The sequence below is a fragment of the Podarcis bocagei genome (genome assembly GCF_964188305.1).
Source record: "Podarcis bocagei genome assembly, chromosome: 13".
Taxonomy (NCBI): domain Eukaryota; kingdom Metazoa; phylum Chordata; class Lepidosauria; order Squamata; family Lacertidae; genus Podarcis; species Podarcis bocagei.
The window spans coordinates 37339394-37356898 of NC_138138.1; the positions used below are offsets into that span (position 1 = coordinate 37339394).

General features: G+C 45.7%; 1 protein-coding gene across 2 annotated transcripts; it reads right to left on the reverse strand.

Moving 5' to 3' along the window:
• Positions 1-724: 724 nt before the first annotated feature.
• On the reverse strand, positions 725-15597 carry TNNI3 (troponin I3, cardiac type). Of its 2 annotated transcripts, none has more exons than XM_081168350.1 (9): positions 15501-15597; positions 11616-11664; positions 10326-10508; positions 8830-8871; positions 8122-8253; positions 7079-7168; positions 6012-6188; positions 4212-4322; positions 725-1312 (listed from the first exon to the last, which is right to left on the reverse strand). In XM_081168350.1, the coding sequence occupies exons 5-8, from the start codon at positions 8245-8247 to the stop codon at positions 4224-4226; spliced, it is 492 nt and encodes a 163-aa protein (XP_081024476.1). In that variant the 5' UTR covers positions 8248-8253; positions 8830-8871; positions 10326-10508; positions 11616-11664; positions 15501-15597; the 3' UTR covers positions 725-1312; positions 4212-4223. The 2 variants fall into 2 exon arrangements, with proteins under 2 accessions (XP_081024476.1, XP_081024477.1); XM_081168351.1 differs by lacking the exon at positions 15501-15597 and adding an exon at positions 14753-14823.
• Positions 15598-17505: the final 1908 nt, after the last annotated feature.

Sequence of the window (17505 nt, forward strand, 5' to 3'; positions counted from 1 at the left end):
TCCATGGGACTCTTAAGAGTCTCCTCCATGGAGGGTATGGTGGGAGCAGGTAAATTACTAACCAGGCCCAGACTGTTTAGCGTGCTTTGGAATGAGAAGTAAATGGAGAGACAGCTCAGTGGAGCAAGAATAAGTCTCTGTGGCCCATGAAGAAGTAAGGCAGAGAGTTATAAGGCTAGAATACCAGCCTGAGCTTCCAGTAAGCATTGAGAGCTGCCATCAGCCACTGATTCTGAATGGGAGGAGTGGCATTGTTCCTTTAGGGTGGGGGAACCCATTTCATCCCAAGGGCCACATGACCTTATAGGCAACCTTCTGGGGGCCACAGGCCACAGAGGTGGGCAGGGCCAAAGTTCAAAGGCACATTCCAGCACTCAAGGAGGGTGAGAAGCAGGACTGGCGGACAGTGTGGCTGGGAAGGTTGTATAGCCTGCGAAGAGAACCAAAATCCGGCGACAGAGGCCTGGAGTGTCTCCATTGGCTCCCAGCTCTGAGTTTCTCCAGCCCTGCTCTAGTCCTTGCCATCTCTGGGATAGGGACCCTTTACAGCTGTGTAGAAGAGGGAGTTCTAGCAGGTGGAGTTTGTCCTACTCTATGGTGAAAACTCTCCCTTCTTTGCATTCAGAGTTGCTGCAAAAAATAAGTTAATGTCGGACTGGCAGGGCCAATAAGGCTCTCTTTGCTACCTCTTTTGGTTCACTTGCAAGACAGTCGCTGGCCAGAATTCAACACAGACGTGAAACCCATTTATTTCAAATGGCCTCAGGTGAGACACGGCCTTTCTCAAAGCAACTGCAAATGCTAACTAGGCCAGCAAAAGAGAAACACACTTCTGCCATTCGCGTGATCACTCATCCTTGGTGGAGAAGATGTCAGGAGGAGACCCCTGAGCTTGCTGGAGGCTGTGGGGTCTTCCTTCAGTCTCTGATGAACACGGCTTTTAAATTACGGGAAAACACGTGCACACTAGCACCAACAATGCACGCACCATTACATGCACAAAATCAGCTATTTCCTTGCCTCCCATCTGTTCCCTACTATCAGTTTGGGTGTATGTGCACAGACAGTTTAAAAGGGATCATTTTTATGGTGGATGTTAGAGTCCTGATTCTCCCAAAAGTACATTTTATAATATATATATAATGAAGCAAGCTGGAGAACAAGCCTCTACAGTGCATTTTTCTACTTTTTGTTACAGAAATTCACACCACAGGGAACATTCATGCAGTCGGGAATGTGAGTCTTCTTGCGGAGATGCAAGACCGTAGGCATCAACAACATCTAAAGATCGGGGGAAACACACGGCACCCATCTGAAAAAGAAGAGAGAGAAAATTCAGAGGACTATGCCAAAAGCAATGTCTGGCTGCACCTTATGAGCTAATGTGGTGTGGAGGCGAAGAGACTGATCCACAAATCAAGAAGGCCCTGGTTCGAATCTCACCACTCCCATGAACTCAGCAAGCACAATCTCTCAGCCTCAGTCCCTTTTACCAGCCATAATGTGTGTGTGTGTGTGTGTGTGTGTGTGTGTGTGTGTGTGTGTGTGTAACAATACTGACCTACATTAGAGGGGTGTTGTAAGGATTATGACTAGATAATAATTGATGTGAAATGTTCTGAACACCTGATAGTGCCATGCAAATGTTAATTATCGTACCTTGGCTGTGAGTTCTGGAAGACTTGCTCTAGGCCTTTCCCCACCAGGCCTGGGAGGGCTGGGTCCTGACTGGCTACTGAATAGACTCTTAAGTTGGGGTATTGCGGTTTCGTTGGGCAGGGCGGTTGTTATCATTTCCGATATTCATTTTTTGATTATTCATTTTTTCGTATCTTTATTTTAGATCTTATTATGATTTATGTGGAAATTGTTTCATTTGCACTTTTTGATGCTTTATTTATTGTTTATGACTACTTCTGCTACTTGTAATTATGTAATTTTTTTCATGTTGTAAGCTGACTTGAGCATGGTTTTAACTATGGAAAGGTGGCATACAAATAAAAATTTGTATGTATGTATATTTCACTTACAAAACATGTTTATCTATGTATAATTTTTTAATTAAATTTTCTTTTTTACAATTTAGAATACTCATTTAAACTCATTTAGAATACTCATTTAAACATCCTTAAAATATCAATGACTTCCCTTCTTCTCTTTCCATGGTTCATTTTGCATATCGTAAATCCCTGCATATTTTACAAAAACTAAACCATTCAGTATTCCATTATTGCATCCATCAAAACTTATTTACACTGTTGAATTTATCTTAACGCTGCCAGCGTTTTCAAGTTCAATAAATGTTTTCCAATCTTCTCTAAACTGTCCTTCTTGTTCTCTTATTCTATATGTTAAGTCTGCAAACTTACGAAACATGTGGCCTTTTCCTATGCTGGGGAAAGAGGGAAGCTTTGGAAAGAACCTTTTTAAGGGGACATTTTTAAACTCACTTGAAAGGGAATATTTTAAAGGCCTAACAGCCTATATTTCCACACTTTGCTGCATATTTTAAAGCACAGCTGGGGTTCTCTCACCAGAGTACCGGTACTTGCCACAACCTTGGATCTTGACATCCAGGAGTTCTCATTTTTCCTTGAACCAGCACAATCATAGTTGAGTGGGAGCTCTTGTGGAACAAAACCAACTCCCCCACACACACACCACCCCCAAGATGAGGCAAGTGCCATGAAAATGTACAGGAAACTACGAGGTAGCTCTTGCGTTGATGCAATATCATGTAACCTACCAGCAAACAAATCCGAATGAATGTTCATTAAATGCATCATCTGATTTCCCTGCAAAGTTATGAGACTGACTGCTGAATAAACAGATCAGCTAGAAGCACTGACTCCCTTTCTTGGAGGGATTGCTCATGATTCCTTGGCTCCTCTGCTTTTTGGCCTTGCCTATTGTAACCATGCTTTGAAGATAGCTACCTACTGGCTGACAAGTACAAAATGCAAGTTTCAGAAGTTGGAATTAGAGAAGAATATGCGAGAAAGACTGTTTTTTGAGCTTGAATGAACAGTGTGGATTAACAATGGTTACAATGAACCATTTTTTTATTTTTATTTTTGCATATCATGCTTTTCCCCTACAGACAGAACCCATTTGCTGTAGGTGTGGAACACACACCAACATTTTGTGGCAAGAGAACCTAAAGGAGCTGGAAACCATTGCAGAACAGCCAGAGTCTAAATGGAGGCAGCCCCGTATGTTTAAAGCTATTCATCACTTGTGAAATTCCCGTCTTGTGGAACTACGCATGGTTGCTTCCGTGCAAGCCTTAAAGGCTCATTTATCCCCAAAGTGTTTATGCTACTTGATTCCTGAGTCTCTGGGTTTCCTGTTATTTAGTCACGGGGTCATTGCTCAAATGCAAATGGCCTGGATCTTCTCTCATTTCTGTACACCACCTTACAAAGGCTATGCCTGAAAAGGGCAGCACATAAACCCTTTAAATAATTAAATAAATGTGCCTATTCAGATTTACTCATTAGTAAGACTCACTGGGGTCTCAGACTCAGCTGGAAGGTTACCCCGGGGGTCATCTAGTCCAACCCCCTGCAATGCAGGGATCTCAACTAAAGCATCCATGACAGATGGCCACTCGACCTCAGCTTAAAAAAACCTCTATGGAAAGGAGTCTGCTCCACTGCTGAACAGCTCTTACTGTCAGGAAATTCGTCCTGGTGTTTAGTCGGAACTTGAATCCATTGGTTTGTGTCCTTGCCTCTGGAGCAGGAGAAAACAAGCTTATTCCATGTGGCAGCCCTACATATAATTGAAGGTGGCTATCATATCGCCTCTCAGTCTCCTCTTTCCCAGGCTAAACATCCCCAGCTCCCTCAACCATTCTTCATAAGGCTTGGTTTCCAGACCCTTTTGTCATCTTGGCTGCCTGCCTCTGCACACGTTCCAGCTTGTCAATATCCTTCAGTGAGGTTCAATGAGGCTTACTCCCAGGACTGCAGCCTTAATGGTATTATAGTTCGTAGTGAACCATTGAAATAGTGCCTGCATGCTTTCTTCTTCCCAAGCCGGATGCGCTAGAGACCAAACTTTTTTTTTGTAAATGAAAGCTGGACTTTGAGGAAGCCCCACAGAATATCCCCTCCTCTGGCTGCAGCCCTCCACTGCAACGCTGTCCCTTGTGATTGTAGCCCAGTGCATAGCACTTGTATTTGAGTATCCCATACCATCTCCCTTACCTCACACACTGCTCAAGCTTGTCCTGCGGTGGTCTCAAATTTCTTCTTGCGCCCTTCCATGCCACTCAAAGCGTCAATGTTCTTCCGCCAGTCCCCAACCTCCCGATTCTCCTGCAGGAGGACAAACGAGGTCGATTGAGAGAGCCAATCCTCCTCCAATAGGTGGGCCAATGTGTAATAGGCGGAGCCAAAGCCAATGGCAGGCGGAGCCAAATACGTCTAGTCCCTCCTCCTTCTCCCTGCTGAGTTCTACAAGGGCGGCACTGAGAATGAGCAGCAGGAGGAAGCTGGCAAACAGAGCCACCCTCTGGGTTCATTTCAAGTAAGAAGGCAGGACAGGTGGGGACGGGCCAAGGCAGAACGGAGGTTGGTGGGGCAGTGGGCTAGAAGATGCTCCCATAACGCTATTTGAAGGAAGCAAAGTGGTGTGCCTTCGCTTCCAGGACCTCCTCCTGTAACACCATAATCTAAAATTATCAAAGCGCACCACTGCGTGCATGGAATATTCTCTGTGCTACAGTGACAGGAACGGAAGGAAAGAAAAATGCAGAGGAGGAGGAGGAGGAATCTGGCAAGGGGGCGAGAATAATTAGAGATGAACTGTTGGCAGACAATGCAGGTTTGTGAAAATTTATGTCCATCCATGCCGACTGCTGTAACTATCCCTGGTACTTAGCTGGTAGTCCCAGCAGCGTGGCCTGAAAGCACATGATACAGTCACGTGGGTCTTGCTGAGTGTGTGTGCTATACCTTTAAAATACATTCAAAGCACACTTCCACCCTCAAAGAGTTCTGGGCACTATAGCTTGTTAAGGGGTTGCTGGGAATTTTAATGCTGTGAGGGGTAAATGACAGTGCTCAGATTTTTTTTGCGGGGAGAAATTTTGTCCTGAATGTGCTTTAAAGGTACAGTATAGTGACCACGTGAGACCTCCAAGGATACCACCTTGAGCATCATTATGAAACGTTATGAAATCCTTATTTACATATATATAGGTAAAGGTAAAGGTACCCCTGACCATTAGGTCCAGTCGCGGACGACTCTGGGGTTGCAGCGCCCATCTCGCTCTATAGACAGAGGGAGCCAGAGGGACCCGCAGTTTTTCCGGGTCATGTGGCCAGCATGACTAAGCTGCTTTTGGTGAACCAGAGCAGCGCATGGAAACGCCATTTACCTTCCCGCCGGAGTGGTACCTATTTATCTACTTGCACTTGATGTGCTTTCAAACTGCTAGGTTGGCAGGAGCAGGGACCGAGCAATGGGAGGGAGAGGGGGCACCCAATTTGGGCTTTGCACAGGGTGCCATAGTACCCAAGTCCACCCCTGGTTGCTGTTCATAGGATCAAAGGAAGCTGCTTCCTGGGCATCAGACTGGCACCGGCTCTCCAGGGGTTTCAGGCAGGCCCTGCCTAGAGGGTGATCCTGGGAACGTCTGCCTACAACGCACAGGCTCCACCATTGAGTTGTTGCGTTTCAAAGCAGAGAGGCCGAGGCTGGGAAGAGAGATGGCAAGCCTACATCCCCAGGGAGTGGGAGAGTTTCTGGGGTCTGGGCACTTCCAGGCCATCAGTTTTTTTTGCAGGACGGATTCAAGCACCTACTGAAGCTTCAGGTTTCTTGCCATTAAAGTTGCATGTTTCCCCGTCGTCCAAACTACCCGGAAGAGCAGTGGGAGAGGATCAATTTCCCTACATTATGTAACCCTAGAGAACATGGGGTTTTTAAAGACCCCTCAACCACTCTTCCATCTCCTGCACTTTCCCCTCCTCTATGTCCCCCAATCCCACCGGCCTCCTCACCTTCTCGGTGTCGTCTTTTTTGACCTGCTTGAGATTGGCGCGGAGATCCATAGAGACCTTGTGCTTCGAGCCTAGAAGGGCCTGCATCATGGCGTCAGCAGAGAGACGGACGCGGCGGAGAGCCGGGCGCTTAAACTTGCCTCGCAGGTCAAAAATCTTCTGGTTCAAATCCTGGATCTGGAAAGCAGGGACCAAAAGAGTGTCAACATTTGAAAACTAGGGAAGAGTCGCTGCTGTGCTGCCGGCGTGTGCTCCAGCAAGGAGCTGGGGGGGGTGTGTGCTAAAAATTCCTGTGTTCCAGAGTTTCCTCAGATTCTATCACCAATTTCCCCAGCAAAGAATATACATGAGAATCTGCAACTATAAAAGGCTGCCTCAGGTGGTTACAGTGCGGCTGGGATTACGGGGGGGGGGGTGTATGCAACCGGTAGCTAATAAACACAGTTAAGACTTTCCTGCCACAAATTTGTTCAGTCCTCTGATAAAAGTCTGCATTACTGCTTGGAAAATTGAAATGAGCTGAAAGGGAGGGAAATGGCTACAGCAATGGACCGAGGGGAGGTCAGTTGTGGTGGGGGTGACCCAAACTCAGCCCTTACTTATCATGCGAATATAAAAACTGGACCAGCACTGACACCTAGTGGCTACCATCAGTACTTCATTTCCCCCCACTACATTGAAACCTGCCTTGTTTTGAGGTGACGTCTACTACACAATACATTTAAATCAGCATCAACGCACATTTAAAGCAGTGTTTTAGCACTTTAAACAGTCATGGCAAAGAAGCCTAGGAACTGTTGTGGGTTAAAAGTGCTGAGAGTTGTTAGGAGACCCCTATTATCCTCGCAGAGCTACAATGCCCAGATTGTTAAAGCAATGAGTTGGTGCAGTGGGTCAGTGCGCCTGGATATTAACCAGAAGGTTGGTGGGTCAAGACCACCCAGGAACGGCCATGAGCAGGATTCCTCCATTGCAGGGGGCTGGACTAGATGACCCTCCAGGTCTCTACAATTCTATGATCCCCAGGGAGCTCTGGGGATTTCCACTCTCTGCAGCCTTGAACCCACCTCATTGATGCTCTTGTTGACTCGGGCCTCCATGTCATAGCGCTCCTCATCAACCTTGCCGATCTTCTCATGGAGCTGCCGGCACATCTCCTGTGAGTTAGCAAGAAGAGGGTGTGACTACGTCAAACGAGGCCTAAGCCAACTTGAGCCCCTCCAGATGCTGTTAGACTACAAATTCCACCAGCCCCAGCCAGCAAACTGAAATCCAAAAACAAATGGAGAGCACCCACGGCGACCAGGTCAGGGTTAGGCTGAGCCAGGGTTCGGGCACGAAAGGAGGCTCAGACGCAACAGAGAAGAGTGTTCACTGAACATGTGGAAATCTCAGAACAAGAAAAAGAAATCTCAGTCACCAAGAATTTTTTACTTTTTTAAAAAAGCCAATCAGGAGACAGATGAATGGGCAAGCACATTAATATTGCGCTTTAATACCCCCCCAAATATGGGGTGGGAGGGGAAAGGCTATTAGGCTGACAGTTGAGCTGGCATTTGATTTGCTGGCGCCTATGCCTGTCCTTTCGGAGGGACGCGGGTGGCGCTGTGGGTTAAACCACAGAGCCTAGGACTTGCCGATCAGAAGGTCGGCGGTTCGAATCCCCGCGACGGGGTGAGCTCCCGTTCCTCAGTCCCTGCTCCTGCCATCCTAGCAGTTCAAAAGCACATCAAAGTGCAAGTAGATAAAGAGGTACCGCTCCAGCGGGAAGGTAAACGGCGTTTCCGTGCGCTGCTCTGGTTCTCCAGAAGCAGCTTAGTCATGCTGGCCACATGACCTGGAAGCTGTACGCCGGCTCCCTCGGCCAATAAAGCGAGATGAGCACCGCAACCCCAGAGTCGGCTACGACTGGACCTAATGGTCAGGGGTCCCTTTACCTTTACACCTGTCCTTTCAGTTGCTGAACCAGAAGGAAGCTTGGTTCACTCCACAATGGGGAATGTGTCCTGAGTTCTCTTTTCTTATCATATGTATATCCACCTGTTAGCATTGACTGGACTTCATCCTTCCCCCAGCCCCATCCTCCCTCCCTCCCTCCCTCCCGGGTTACCTGCAGTTCTGTGAGGCCGAGACCTGCTAGTTCTAAAGGGGTGCAGTGGTCAGAAAGGTACCGCTCTTTCTCCTGGGCACACGCTTCTTCCTCCTTTTCCATTTCCTGCTTTGCCACCTGGAGCATCAATGCCTGAGACAAAGGAAGGACACATTGCCTGACTGAGTATCTCTAGTCTCATGCTTTTTCTCCAATGCCACAAACCTGCCCTGGCCCAATCCATCTTTGTGTGTCCACTGTGCCTCCTTGCCTCTTCCAGTCTCCTGAAATCTTGTCCACTTAGATACTAGTAGAGGCTGGAAGCACACTCGATCGAGTGTGTACTCCCTTGGCCATTCAAATCTCTGCACAGAAAGTTTTCTGGCCTTTCTGGGCCTTCTGGCGGTTCCCTCATTGCGAGAAGCAAAGCTACAGGGAACCAGGCAGAGGGCCTTTTCGGTAGTGGCGCCCGCCCTGTGGAACGCCCTTCCAGCAGATGTCAAAGCGATAAACAACTACCTGACATTCAGAAGACATCTTAAGGCAGCCCTGTTCAGGGAAGTTTTTAACGTGTGATATTTTATTGTATTTTTGGTTTTTATGGAAGCCGCCCAGAGTGGCTGGGGAGGCCCAGCCAGATGGGCGGGGTAAAAATAATAAATTATTATTATTATTATTATTATTATTATTATTATTATTATTATTATTATTATTATTTTCCAACATTACCTTGAGTTGTAATTTCCGAGAAGCAGTTATCTTGGATTTTCTCTGTGGGGGAACAAAAGGAAAAGATGTCTTGTGTGAGGAAAAGATGTGTGTGAGAGAAGCGAGCTTCTTAAAATTACAAGAATAACTGTTCTCACAAATAAAACAAAATACAGAAGATATGGCAGATGAAGTTCACTCTCACTGTCAAGGCAGACAGTTCAATAGGGAAGGAAGGAAGCAGGAACTTGCACAGCACCAACTGCTCCGCCTTAGGCCTGGTTTATATATGCCTCAGAATTGAGAGATCCAAATCCCAAAGTGAGAACTCTGTGCAATTCGGAGGAACGGTTTGATACTAAATAAATAAATGCTAACTACTCTGGCTGGTGGCGGCTTGTTTGTTTGCTTATAATGGATTAGATACAGACTTCTGGACTAATGCTATTTTTGTGCGGGATTCATTCACACATACCAGCAAATTCAGGTTTGCCCAATCACAGGTGACCTGGAAAGTCTTGCACAAGAAATCCACTTCCCAAAAATATCAGGCTTAGTTACTGCTATAAGGAGAGGGACCAGAAAATGTAACGGCAAGTATGGGATTAACGCTTGCTTTTAGGCCCATAAATCCAGCCCCACATGCTGTTTTACTGGGGATGGAAGGGTGTGTCAATTTTGGTTCTCTGAGTTTCTCATTTGTCCAAACTTAAATTCAGTTCTCCACATTTCTGCAGCAATTTGTGATTTTCCCCCTTAATAATAATAATAATCCCTCATGAAAATTCAGCAGCATTTCAGTACAGTGGAGGAGCAGAGAGAGAAGAAATGCCATGGTGTGTCTGCAGCAGCACAACCGGATGCCTTCATCTGCCCCAGCTGCAACAAAACATGTCTCTCCTGTATCGGTCTCTACAGCCACAACCTTGCAGTGGTTAGATTTCACTCCCAAAGCTGCACTCCTCCATTGTCTCCCGAGACAGACAGATGCCTATCAACCAACTTGTACAACAAATTTCTCCTAATAAACACATTTTGCATGTGGTTTTGACTAACATACATTTTTTTGCAGGCAACCTCCCCTAGTATAATTCACTTTCATATGTTATTTTCATTGATGTATTCATTTTTGTGTACACTTTCCCCTAATATATGCAGTCTTGTAATCAATGCCTGTTTGGAGAACTGGACTGCAAAATTCAGACGGATGTGAATTTCAGAAGACAGCTGTGTTTCGGTTTGTGTATTGTTTCAAGAAAGTGTGAACTGGACAGATTCGCCTTTAAATGGGAACCTAATCGGATCCCTTCGGCGTCCCTAAGTTCTACCCTCCTGCTTTGCTTTAAAGCAGGCATGGCCAAACTTGGCCCTCCAGATGTTTTGGGACTACAACTCCCATCATCCCTGGCTACCAGGACCAGTGGTCAGGGATGATGGGAGTTGTAGTCCCAAAACATCTGGAGGGCCAAGTTTGGCCATGCCTGAAGGATATGCCTTTAAAGGACACAGGAACTCACTTTGTCATGCGGCTCAATCGCATAGGCTCGATAGTTGGCGGAAGATTTTCTTCGGAGAGGAGGAACAGCGGCAGGCGGGGGAGGTGGGTGGGCCGGCTTGGGTGGCTGTGGCTCCTTTTTGGTCTCCACTATTGTTTCTTGTGTTTCCTCCTCCGCGTATTCTTCCTCCTCCTCTTCCTCATACTGCAAGAATAAAGAAACCATTACTTTCATTATGTTCATCAGCATACTGCCTTCAACAAATTCTATAGGGAGCACACAGAAGAGGGTTGGGGGAGGAGTGGTACTTAAGAGGTGTCGGAGTTTTAGAGAGGGTTTATTGTGGGGTTGGGGGGTGCGGAGGGAGGTGGCGTAACTCTGCCACCATTCATTCACATTCTTCAGATTCGAGATTTAATTTTTCCATTTATATACTGCCTTTCTGCCAAGGCACACACTCAGCCCTGCTTTTAGCATCAGGATTCATTCCTGGATTCATTCCTGGAACATATGGAATCATGATTAAGAAGAGCACCACTGAACACGTGCAGAGTGCATATTCTCCAGTGTAATGTGACCACAACATGCTTACACACATTAGCAATTAAGGAGGGAAGTTTTCAGGGCAGCGCAGGTGACTTCCCAGGAATGCCGGGACCCCTGAAAATCTCTTTTCAGAAATTAAGTACTGGTGTAACACATTACAGTGGTACCTCAGGTTACATACACTTCAGGTTACACACACTTCTGGTTACAGACTCCGCTAACCCAGAAATAGTGGTTCAGGTTAAGAACATTGCTTCAGGATAAGAACAGAAATCGGGCTCCGGCGGCGCGGCAGCAGCGGGAGGCCCCATTAGCTAAAGTGGTGCTTCAGGTTAAGAACAGTTTCAGGTTAAGAATGGACCTCCGGAACGAATTAAGTACTTAACCTGAGGTACCACTGTACTAAATATTTTAAAGGCAAAGACTTTGCAAACTGCATAATATTTCATTTTTTAAAGTTTCCTTTATGCATTAATAAAGGATTTTCAAGAAAGCACAAAAATATCATAACCGAAAATAAAGATCAGTGTTTATTTTTCATCAGGTTTGAGAATGTTCCTTTGCTAGTACTTACTGTGATCTCTTCCCTGTGAAAGACAGAAAGGCACAGGTGAGTCAGACTGAATATGAGCCTCTGATTCATATATCCTGCCTTTACCCCTGGCAGGTCTTAAGAGTGCTTTTTAAAGTGCACTTGTCCCTGCAGCCCACCAATTTTCATCAACACCCAAAACGCACACACCACCACCCCTCCAGTTAATAAACAAAAATGACTCACTCTTCTGCCATGGTGAGAAATCAGACTTCAAGTATTCTGGGGAAAATCAAAACAAATATATTACTATTTCCTTTATACACATGTGTACCTTCTTTACTATTAATCTGTGAGGCGCAAGCTTATTTCTAATGCTTCCACAAGGGGGTGCAAGGGAGAAAAGGATTAGATTTTTAACCCCAAGGTACTAGGGTTTAAGACTGCCTCAACGTCATGTCTTTTGACTCAGTCCCAGGTTATTAGGTTCATAATCCCTGCTCTCAGATCTGTAGCTACAAAATGGCAATGCAGTGGTGAGGGGAAGGTACTTTTCACATGTTCAGAGACTCTCCGCTACTACTTCATGTATTCCTGGCATTCAAAATATTTATCTCTTTAAAAACAGCTCCTTGCTTGGTGGGGCCCTTGCCCTGCTCTGGAGGTATGTCTTTTTGTACCTGGCTGTGGTTGGTGGATCTCGGGACTCAGTTTTAAAAAAGAAGTAGATTTCACAAGCCCAGAATCTGCCCTCCCCTTGTCAGAACCATCTGGTACATAAACAGCTCCACACACAGAAAAAAGGGGTTTGTCTACAATCAAAGGAACTCTAAATGTACACTTAAAACATCTTAAGCACACACCTAAAAATGTGTGAAGGCAGAAAAAAAATGTGTATCGTCTGCAGCTCTGTCATCTCACACCTTTCAAACCTGAATTTGCCTTTTAATCCTGTATGAAATGACCTGGAGCTGTCCAGGGGACTGAATTACCATGTGCTAAAATGTGCAAAAATGCTGAAGGGGGGTGGGTGGGAGGAAATGTGAGGTTTATATGGTGATGATCATCTTTCTCCAAAGCATGGCGTGTCAACAGGCCTTCATTGGGGAGCTCAGAATGTGCTAGAACTTGTTCTTGTTCCTGCCCACTACAAACCCTGCTTTGGCCTATATTTATATATATATGCGCATATTTCTCTGAACCATGTACGAGATACACTGTTATCACTGGAGCTCTTCAGAGCAGCTAAATTTGTGCTGTCTTATCACTTCTAAAATGGGGCCAGGCCATTCCACAGGGAGGCAATGAGAAAAAAGCTGAGGCAGAGAGAGAGAGAACCACAAAACCAGAGCTAGATGGGAGGGGGTCAGTTCAGACACATCCCTGCCCCCCTTCATTTTGTGTGTGGCAGAGATGGTATAGGTTTTATTTTCAAAAGCGATCCCCTCAGCCAGTGCAGAAAGTGCAACGTTTCTTAGAAAGGGATGGATTGGGGATTAATTCCCCACACTTGCAGAAGAGCTAATATTTGTGCCAGCCTGCCTTAAAATAAATTATTTCCCTCAGGCTCAGAAATGGGATGGGGGAAATCTCACAGCCTTGAAGCAAAAAACACAGAGGCAGCCATCTCTCTGCCCCCCCCACACCCCCAGAGCTGGAAAGGGACGCCTTTATTCTTAGCGCGAGGTGTGAAACCAACCATTCAGCACCCTTTCTACAGACATCTGCTGCCAGCAACAGCCAGAAATGCAGCAGGAGGGGCCTGCCAGGCCTTCTCCCTCTTTTCTTCAAAGAGATCTCTTCTCTGTCTGTCTTCTTCTCCCTCATACAAAGAGAAATGCACTGCCAACAACTCTTTAAGACTGACCTAGGTTGACTTTAAGTCAACCCAACAGGTTCAGCTCAAATTTGAGGGGGCCTTATGCATGAGCAGCTTTACCTGACAGCAGTGAAAAGCAGTGGCTCAGGAAGGGGTCAATGGTGGGCTGTGGAGGGGCGCCAAGTTCTTGGCAGCTGCCCAGGGCAAGCGCAAGTAATTTTGCCACCTGAGGCCAAGGACAAGATGGTGACCCCCATGCCATATGCTGAAGATGACTAGAATGGTAGTTAATTCTTATTAGAGGGTGGAAAGGGGGCCCTCATACACAGCTCTGCCCTGTAACACCTTGTTACTGCTACCCCCTTGCCCTCTTACCTGAGGAGGCTGTCTTATTCTACCTAATGGTCGGGCCGGCCCTTGCAACATACTGACACGGGATCTGCCACCCAGTATCCTAGGTCAGGAAGGATTGCCTCATCTACACCCTCTTTAAGAGGGAGCATCATTTCCTCCTCATAAGAGAATAGCTCCCGCAGATAAATTGGTAGCTTGGTTGTTCTTGTTTTTAAAGAAGAATGCATATAATTTAGGCAATTATATGTTTCTTCAGCTACAGGGCTGGGTAGGTTACTAGTAAGTTAAAACAATACAATAGTCAAATCAATTTAAGACACAGCAAGAACAGTGGCACATCAGCAATTAGAAGAGAAACTTTAGAAACGACGATAGGAAGTTCAGGGCAATTAAGAACCAGGGTTAGGTGCCTTCAACTGTTTACACCTATTAAGAACCCATTTTATGGTCTTCCGTTTTCAGTTGTCAGCCGCTTGGAGAGTTCCCCATGAAGGCAGCAATGGTGGCTGGTGCTCACTGGGGGTGGAAAGCAGGGATTCCAACTGGGGATGGAGCCTGAGGCGACGAAAGACAGGACCAACTACTCCTAGTTTTGCCCCTATCTTCCTCCTGACTGCCGAGTTCTATAAGGGGCAAAACTGTGACTAAGATGGAGGAAGCTGACAGGCAGTGCCATGCCATGGGATGCTTTTTAATTAGAAAGCATGCAGTTGGGGGCTGAGAGAGTGAGGTTGTTGGGCCAGGGCTCCATTCACCCTAATGGACTCACCTGCATTAAAGAGTTTTCATAATATCATTTGAAAGTAGTAAAGCAATACATGTTACCTTCTAAAGAGGCTCTTCTCCTGTGAGGCCATTAAGCCCATGCTCTAAAATGATATTAGTACTGCACACAAAGAAAAAGAAAAACCCACAAAGCAGCTGAAGAGTATTTTGAGGTTGGGGAGGCAGCAGCGCCCCCATTCATCCTAATGGAGCAGCCTCCACAGGCAGGGAAATGGAACGAAATAACTTGCAGAGCGAGTTCTAAACTGAAGTAACTGTTCATGTGAATATGTTCTGATTTTAAAAAAGGGTCTGCTTTAGAACAGTGGATGTTTTTCGAAGAAAGGTTTTAGAATTTTTGGGGGCTCTCTGTGCCACCCGAGCTTGGTCCTTTGGGATGGGATGGGGCCAAATAGATGAAATGAATTCTACCTGTGTTCTTGCTTCTGTGTCCTGGGAATACCTACTCAACTTGTAGTTTCTGCTGGTCTTGAAAAGTGACCCTGTAAAGAAAATAAAGCCTGTTGTGCCTAATAAGCCTGCACAAATTCTACGACTGCGACAATCCCATGGCTATGGGTTCACATCCCCACTCACTCATGAAAGATCTCTGGGTGACCTTGCACAAGTCACTCACTCTGTCTCGCCTACTTCACCGGGTTGTTGTACACCACACTGAGCTCCTTGGAGGATATAAATGCAATTCAAGTCTTCTTTGTGACAGTGTCTACCATGTGGACTTGTCTCTGCACTGAGATCAGGCAAGCACCATGGCTGTGGGGTGTTACTTGTTACTGCCTACTGTGATTTTTTGTTCTTCCCGATTTTGTTCCTCTTTTTAATGGATTTGGCATTTTATTTTCAGAAACTGCTTTGGTATTGCTTTTTGTAAATGAAAAGCAGTACAGAAATCTTTTAATAATGCATTAAATAAGTGAGAATAGGATTGCAGCGTTATTGTACCTTATGACAGCTGCACTGACCTTCCCATTGCCCTATAAAGGGGGGAAACGTTTTCTCAGAAAATATTCAGGACGATTCCTTTTATCTTCACGGAGGAAAGGAATATCTCTTTCAGTTTACGCAGAATGATACCACCCTCCCTCCGCCCCGCATACACACACAGGCAAGCATGTTTTTAATTCCTCCCCACCTCCCAAACAGAACTGCCCCCCTTTACCTGATGTCTCTGGGAACCGGACGATGCACAGATGGCGGGGAAACAGGTTTTGAGTTACTGTGCAGTCACCAAAATGGCTGGTGGCCTTTTATAAAGTAGACAGCTCAGCATCAGGGAAGCCTTTTAGGGAAGAAGGGGAACGGAATGCATTCCTCTGATAAGAAGTGGCACCAGACACTCACAGGAGAAGGGGCAGGGAAAGGGATGTCGTCGTCTTTGGCAGACTGAGCCCCCAAGGAAAGGGCTGCCTCAGATTCAATCCTTCCTCCAACCTATAAACCTTGGCTTGGGAACGTCTGAACATAGGACTTGCAAAGTACCTTGCACGACCATTCACTGCTACGTGGCCCTTAGAACATTGCCCAGAACAAAATGTGGCCCTCAGGGTGAAAAAGGTTCCCCACCCCTGCTGTACACTTACAATCATTTGTGTGTGTGTGTGTGTGTGTGTGTGTGTGTGTGTAAGAGAGAGAATGCAATCCAAGCGTTAGAGATGAACATCACAAAGAGAGCTGTGTTTGGGAACAGGTTGACTGTGAGCATTTATCTAGGAGTGTGAATGACTCCTTGTGCCAAGCCTGAACTCTCCGTGAAGAAGTCTGCTAAAAAGAGCATGAGACAATTCTGGAGTTAAAGGTTGAGCAGAAATGATACATGTTTTGTTAATAGCTGTTGTGCAGCATCTTAACACTGCAAACAGTCTGGAATCTTGCACCTTTATCCAAAAAGCTCAGGGCAGCATGTAGGAAGAGATCACCAAGAGTTCTTCTGCGTATGAAGTTGTACCATTTTGAAAGATTGCAAAAGCCGGCACTTGGTTCCTTACAGCTGGCATGATAAAATGGTCCAGTGACCCCTCTTTTAGCCTAATCTACCACACAGAATTATGGCAAGTATAAATGGTGAGGGCAACACATACAGCCCTGAGCTTCTTGGAGAAAGGTGCAGGATAAAGATATCTCAAAAAAGTCTGTCCATCATGACTCATTTAGAGTGGGCTCCTCTGTTATAGTTTTGTTACTTTTTGTTTAAACCAGGACCTTAAGATTTATACTGAGTTAGTAAGATTGCAACCCAGCCTGAGAATTTTGGACCAGGAAGGCTAAAGATGTTGTTTTAAAAAAATAATAATTCTGAATTGAATTGTCCATCCAGTCGGTTCCTAAGGCAACATACAATAGCAGCAATAAAATACAATAAAAGCAAAACATAATAAGTCCAAAGACAAAAGAAACAAAAACACACAGAGCTAAAACTATAAAGCAAACCACAGACACTTGTAACTTTTAAAAATACCTGGGCAAGCAAGGAAGTCTTGGCTCAGTGCCAAAAAGGCTATAATGTTAATGCTAGTTGAACATCTTTAGGGTGTTCCAAAGTCAGGAGCCCATCCACTGAAAGGCTCTCTCTCTCCAAGTGTAATGCACTTTAACAAGCACTGGCATTTGGAGAAGGGCCTCAGTTGAAGATCTTAATGCATGGGCTGGAGACACACCTTTCACTATTTATTTAATGAACAGAATGCTAGCATGCCACTTACAGCAGTGTTTTCACAAAACTTTCTGCATCCAGAGAACCTTTCTAATATTGATTTACCTGCCTCGGGGGCCACCAGGTGGCGCGTTGGAAGATGGCTGACAATAACATCTCTCTGACCCATACAAGGTACTAAGGGGCTACTATGGGAAGTATGTAGCCTTCCTGAACTCCTCCAGGATGTGGAGGAGAACTGCCCTGCCAGCGGTGTTCACAATGCACCCCCTGAAACGAGTGATGGGGGTGCTGAACACTTGGCAAAAGGCCCTCGGTGAAGTCAGACCTTCCTGACGCCGATTCCAATTAGTAAAGCTCGAAGATAAGATTGCTGATTAATGGATCTCTGCGACCAGGAGTGACGGATGGATAAGCAAATCTTCTGATGAGTCACCATAAGGAGACTGTATGTTTGGAATGAAGGGGGGGTGGAGGAAAAAACTCTTTTTTTCTTTGCATGATGTGATATTAA

Coding starts and splice junctions, on each gene's coding strand:
- TNNI3 (XM_081168350.1), bottom strand. CDS start 8,247: ATGCTCCAGGTGGCAAAGCAGGAAATGGAAAAGGAGGAAGAAGCGTGT. Junction 6,189..7,078: donor TCAACAAGAGCATCAATGAG/GTGGGTTCAAGG, acceptor CCTGCTTTCCAG/ATCCAGGATTTGAACCAGAA. Junction 4,323..6,011: donor AAAAAGACGACACCGAGAAG/GTGAGGAGGCCG, acceptor GTCCTCCTGCAG/GAGAATCGGGAGGTTGGGGA.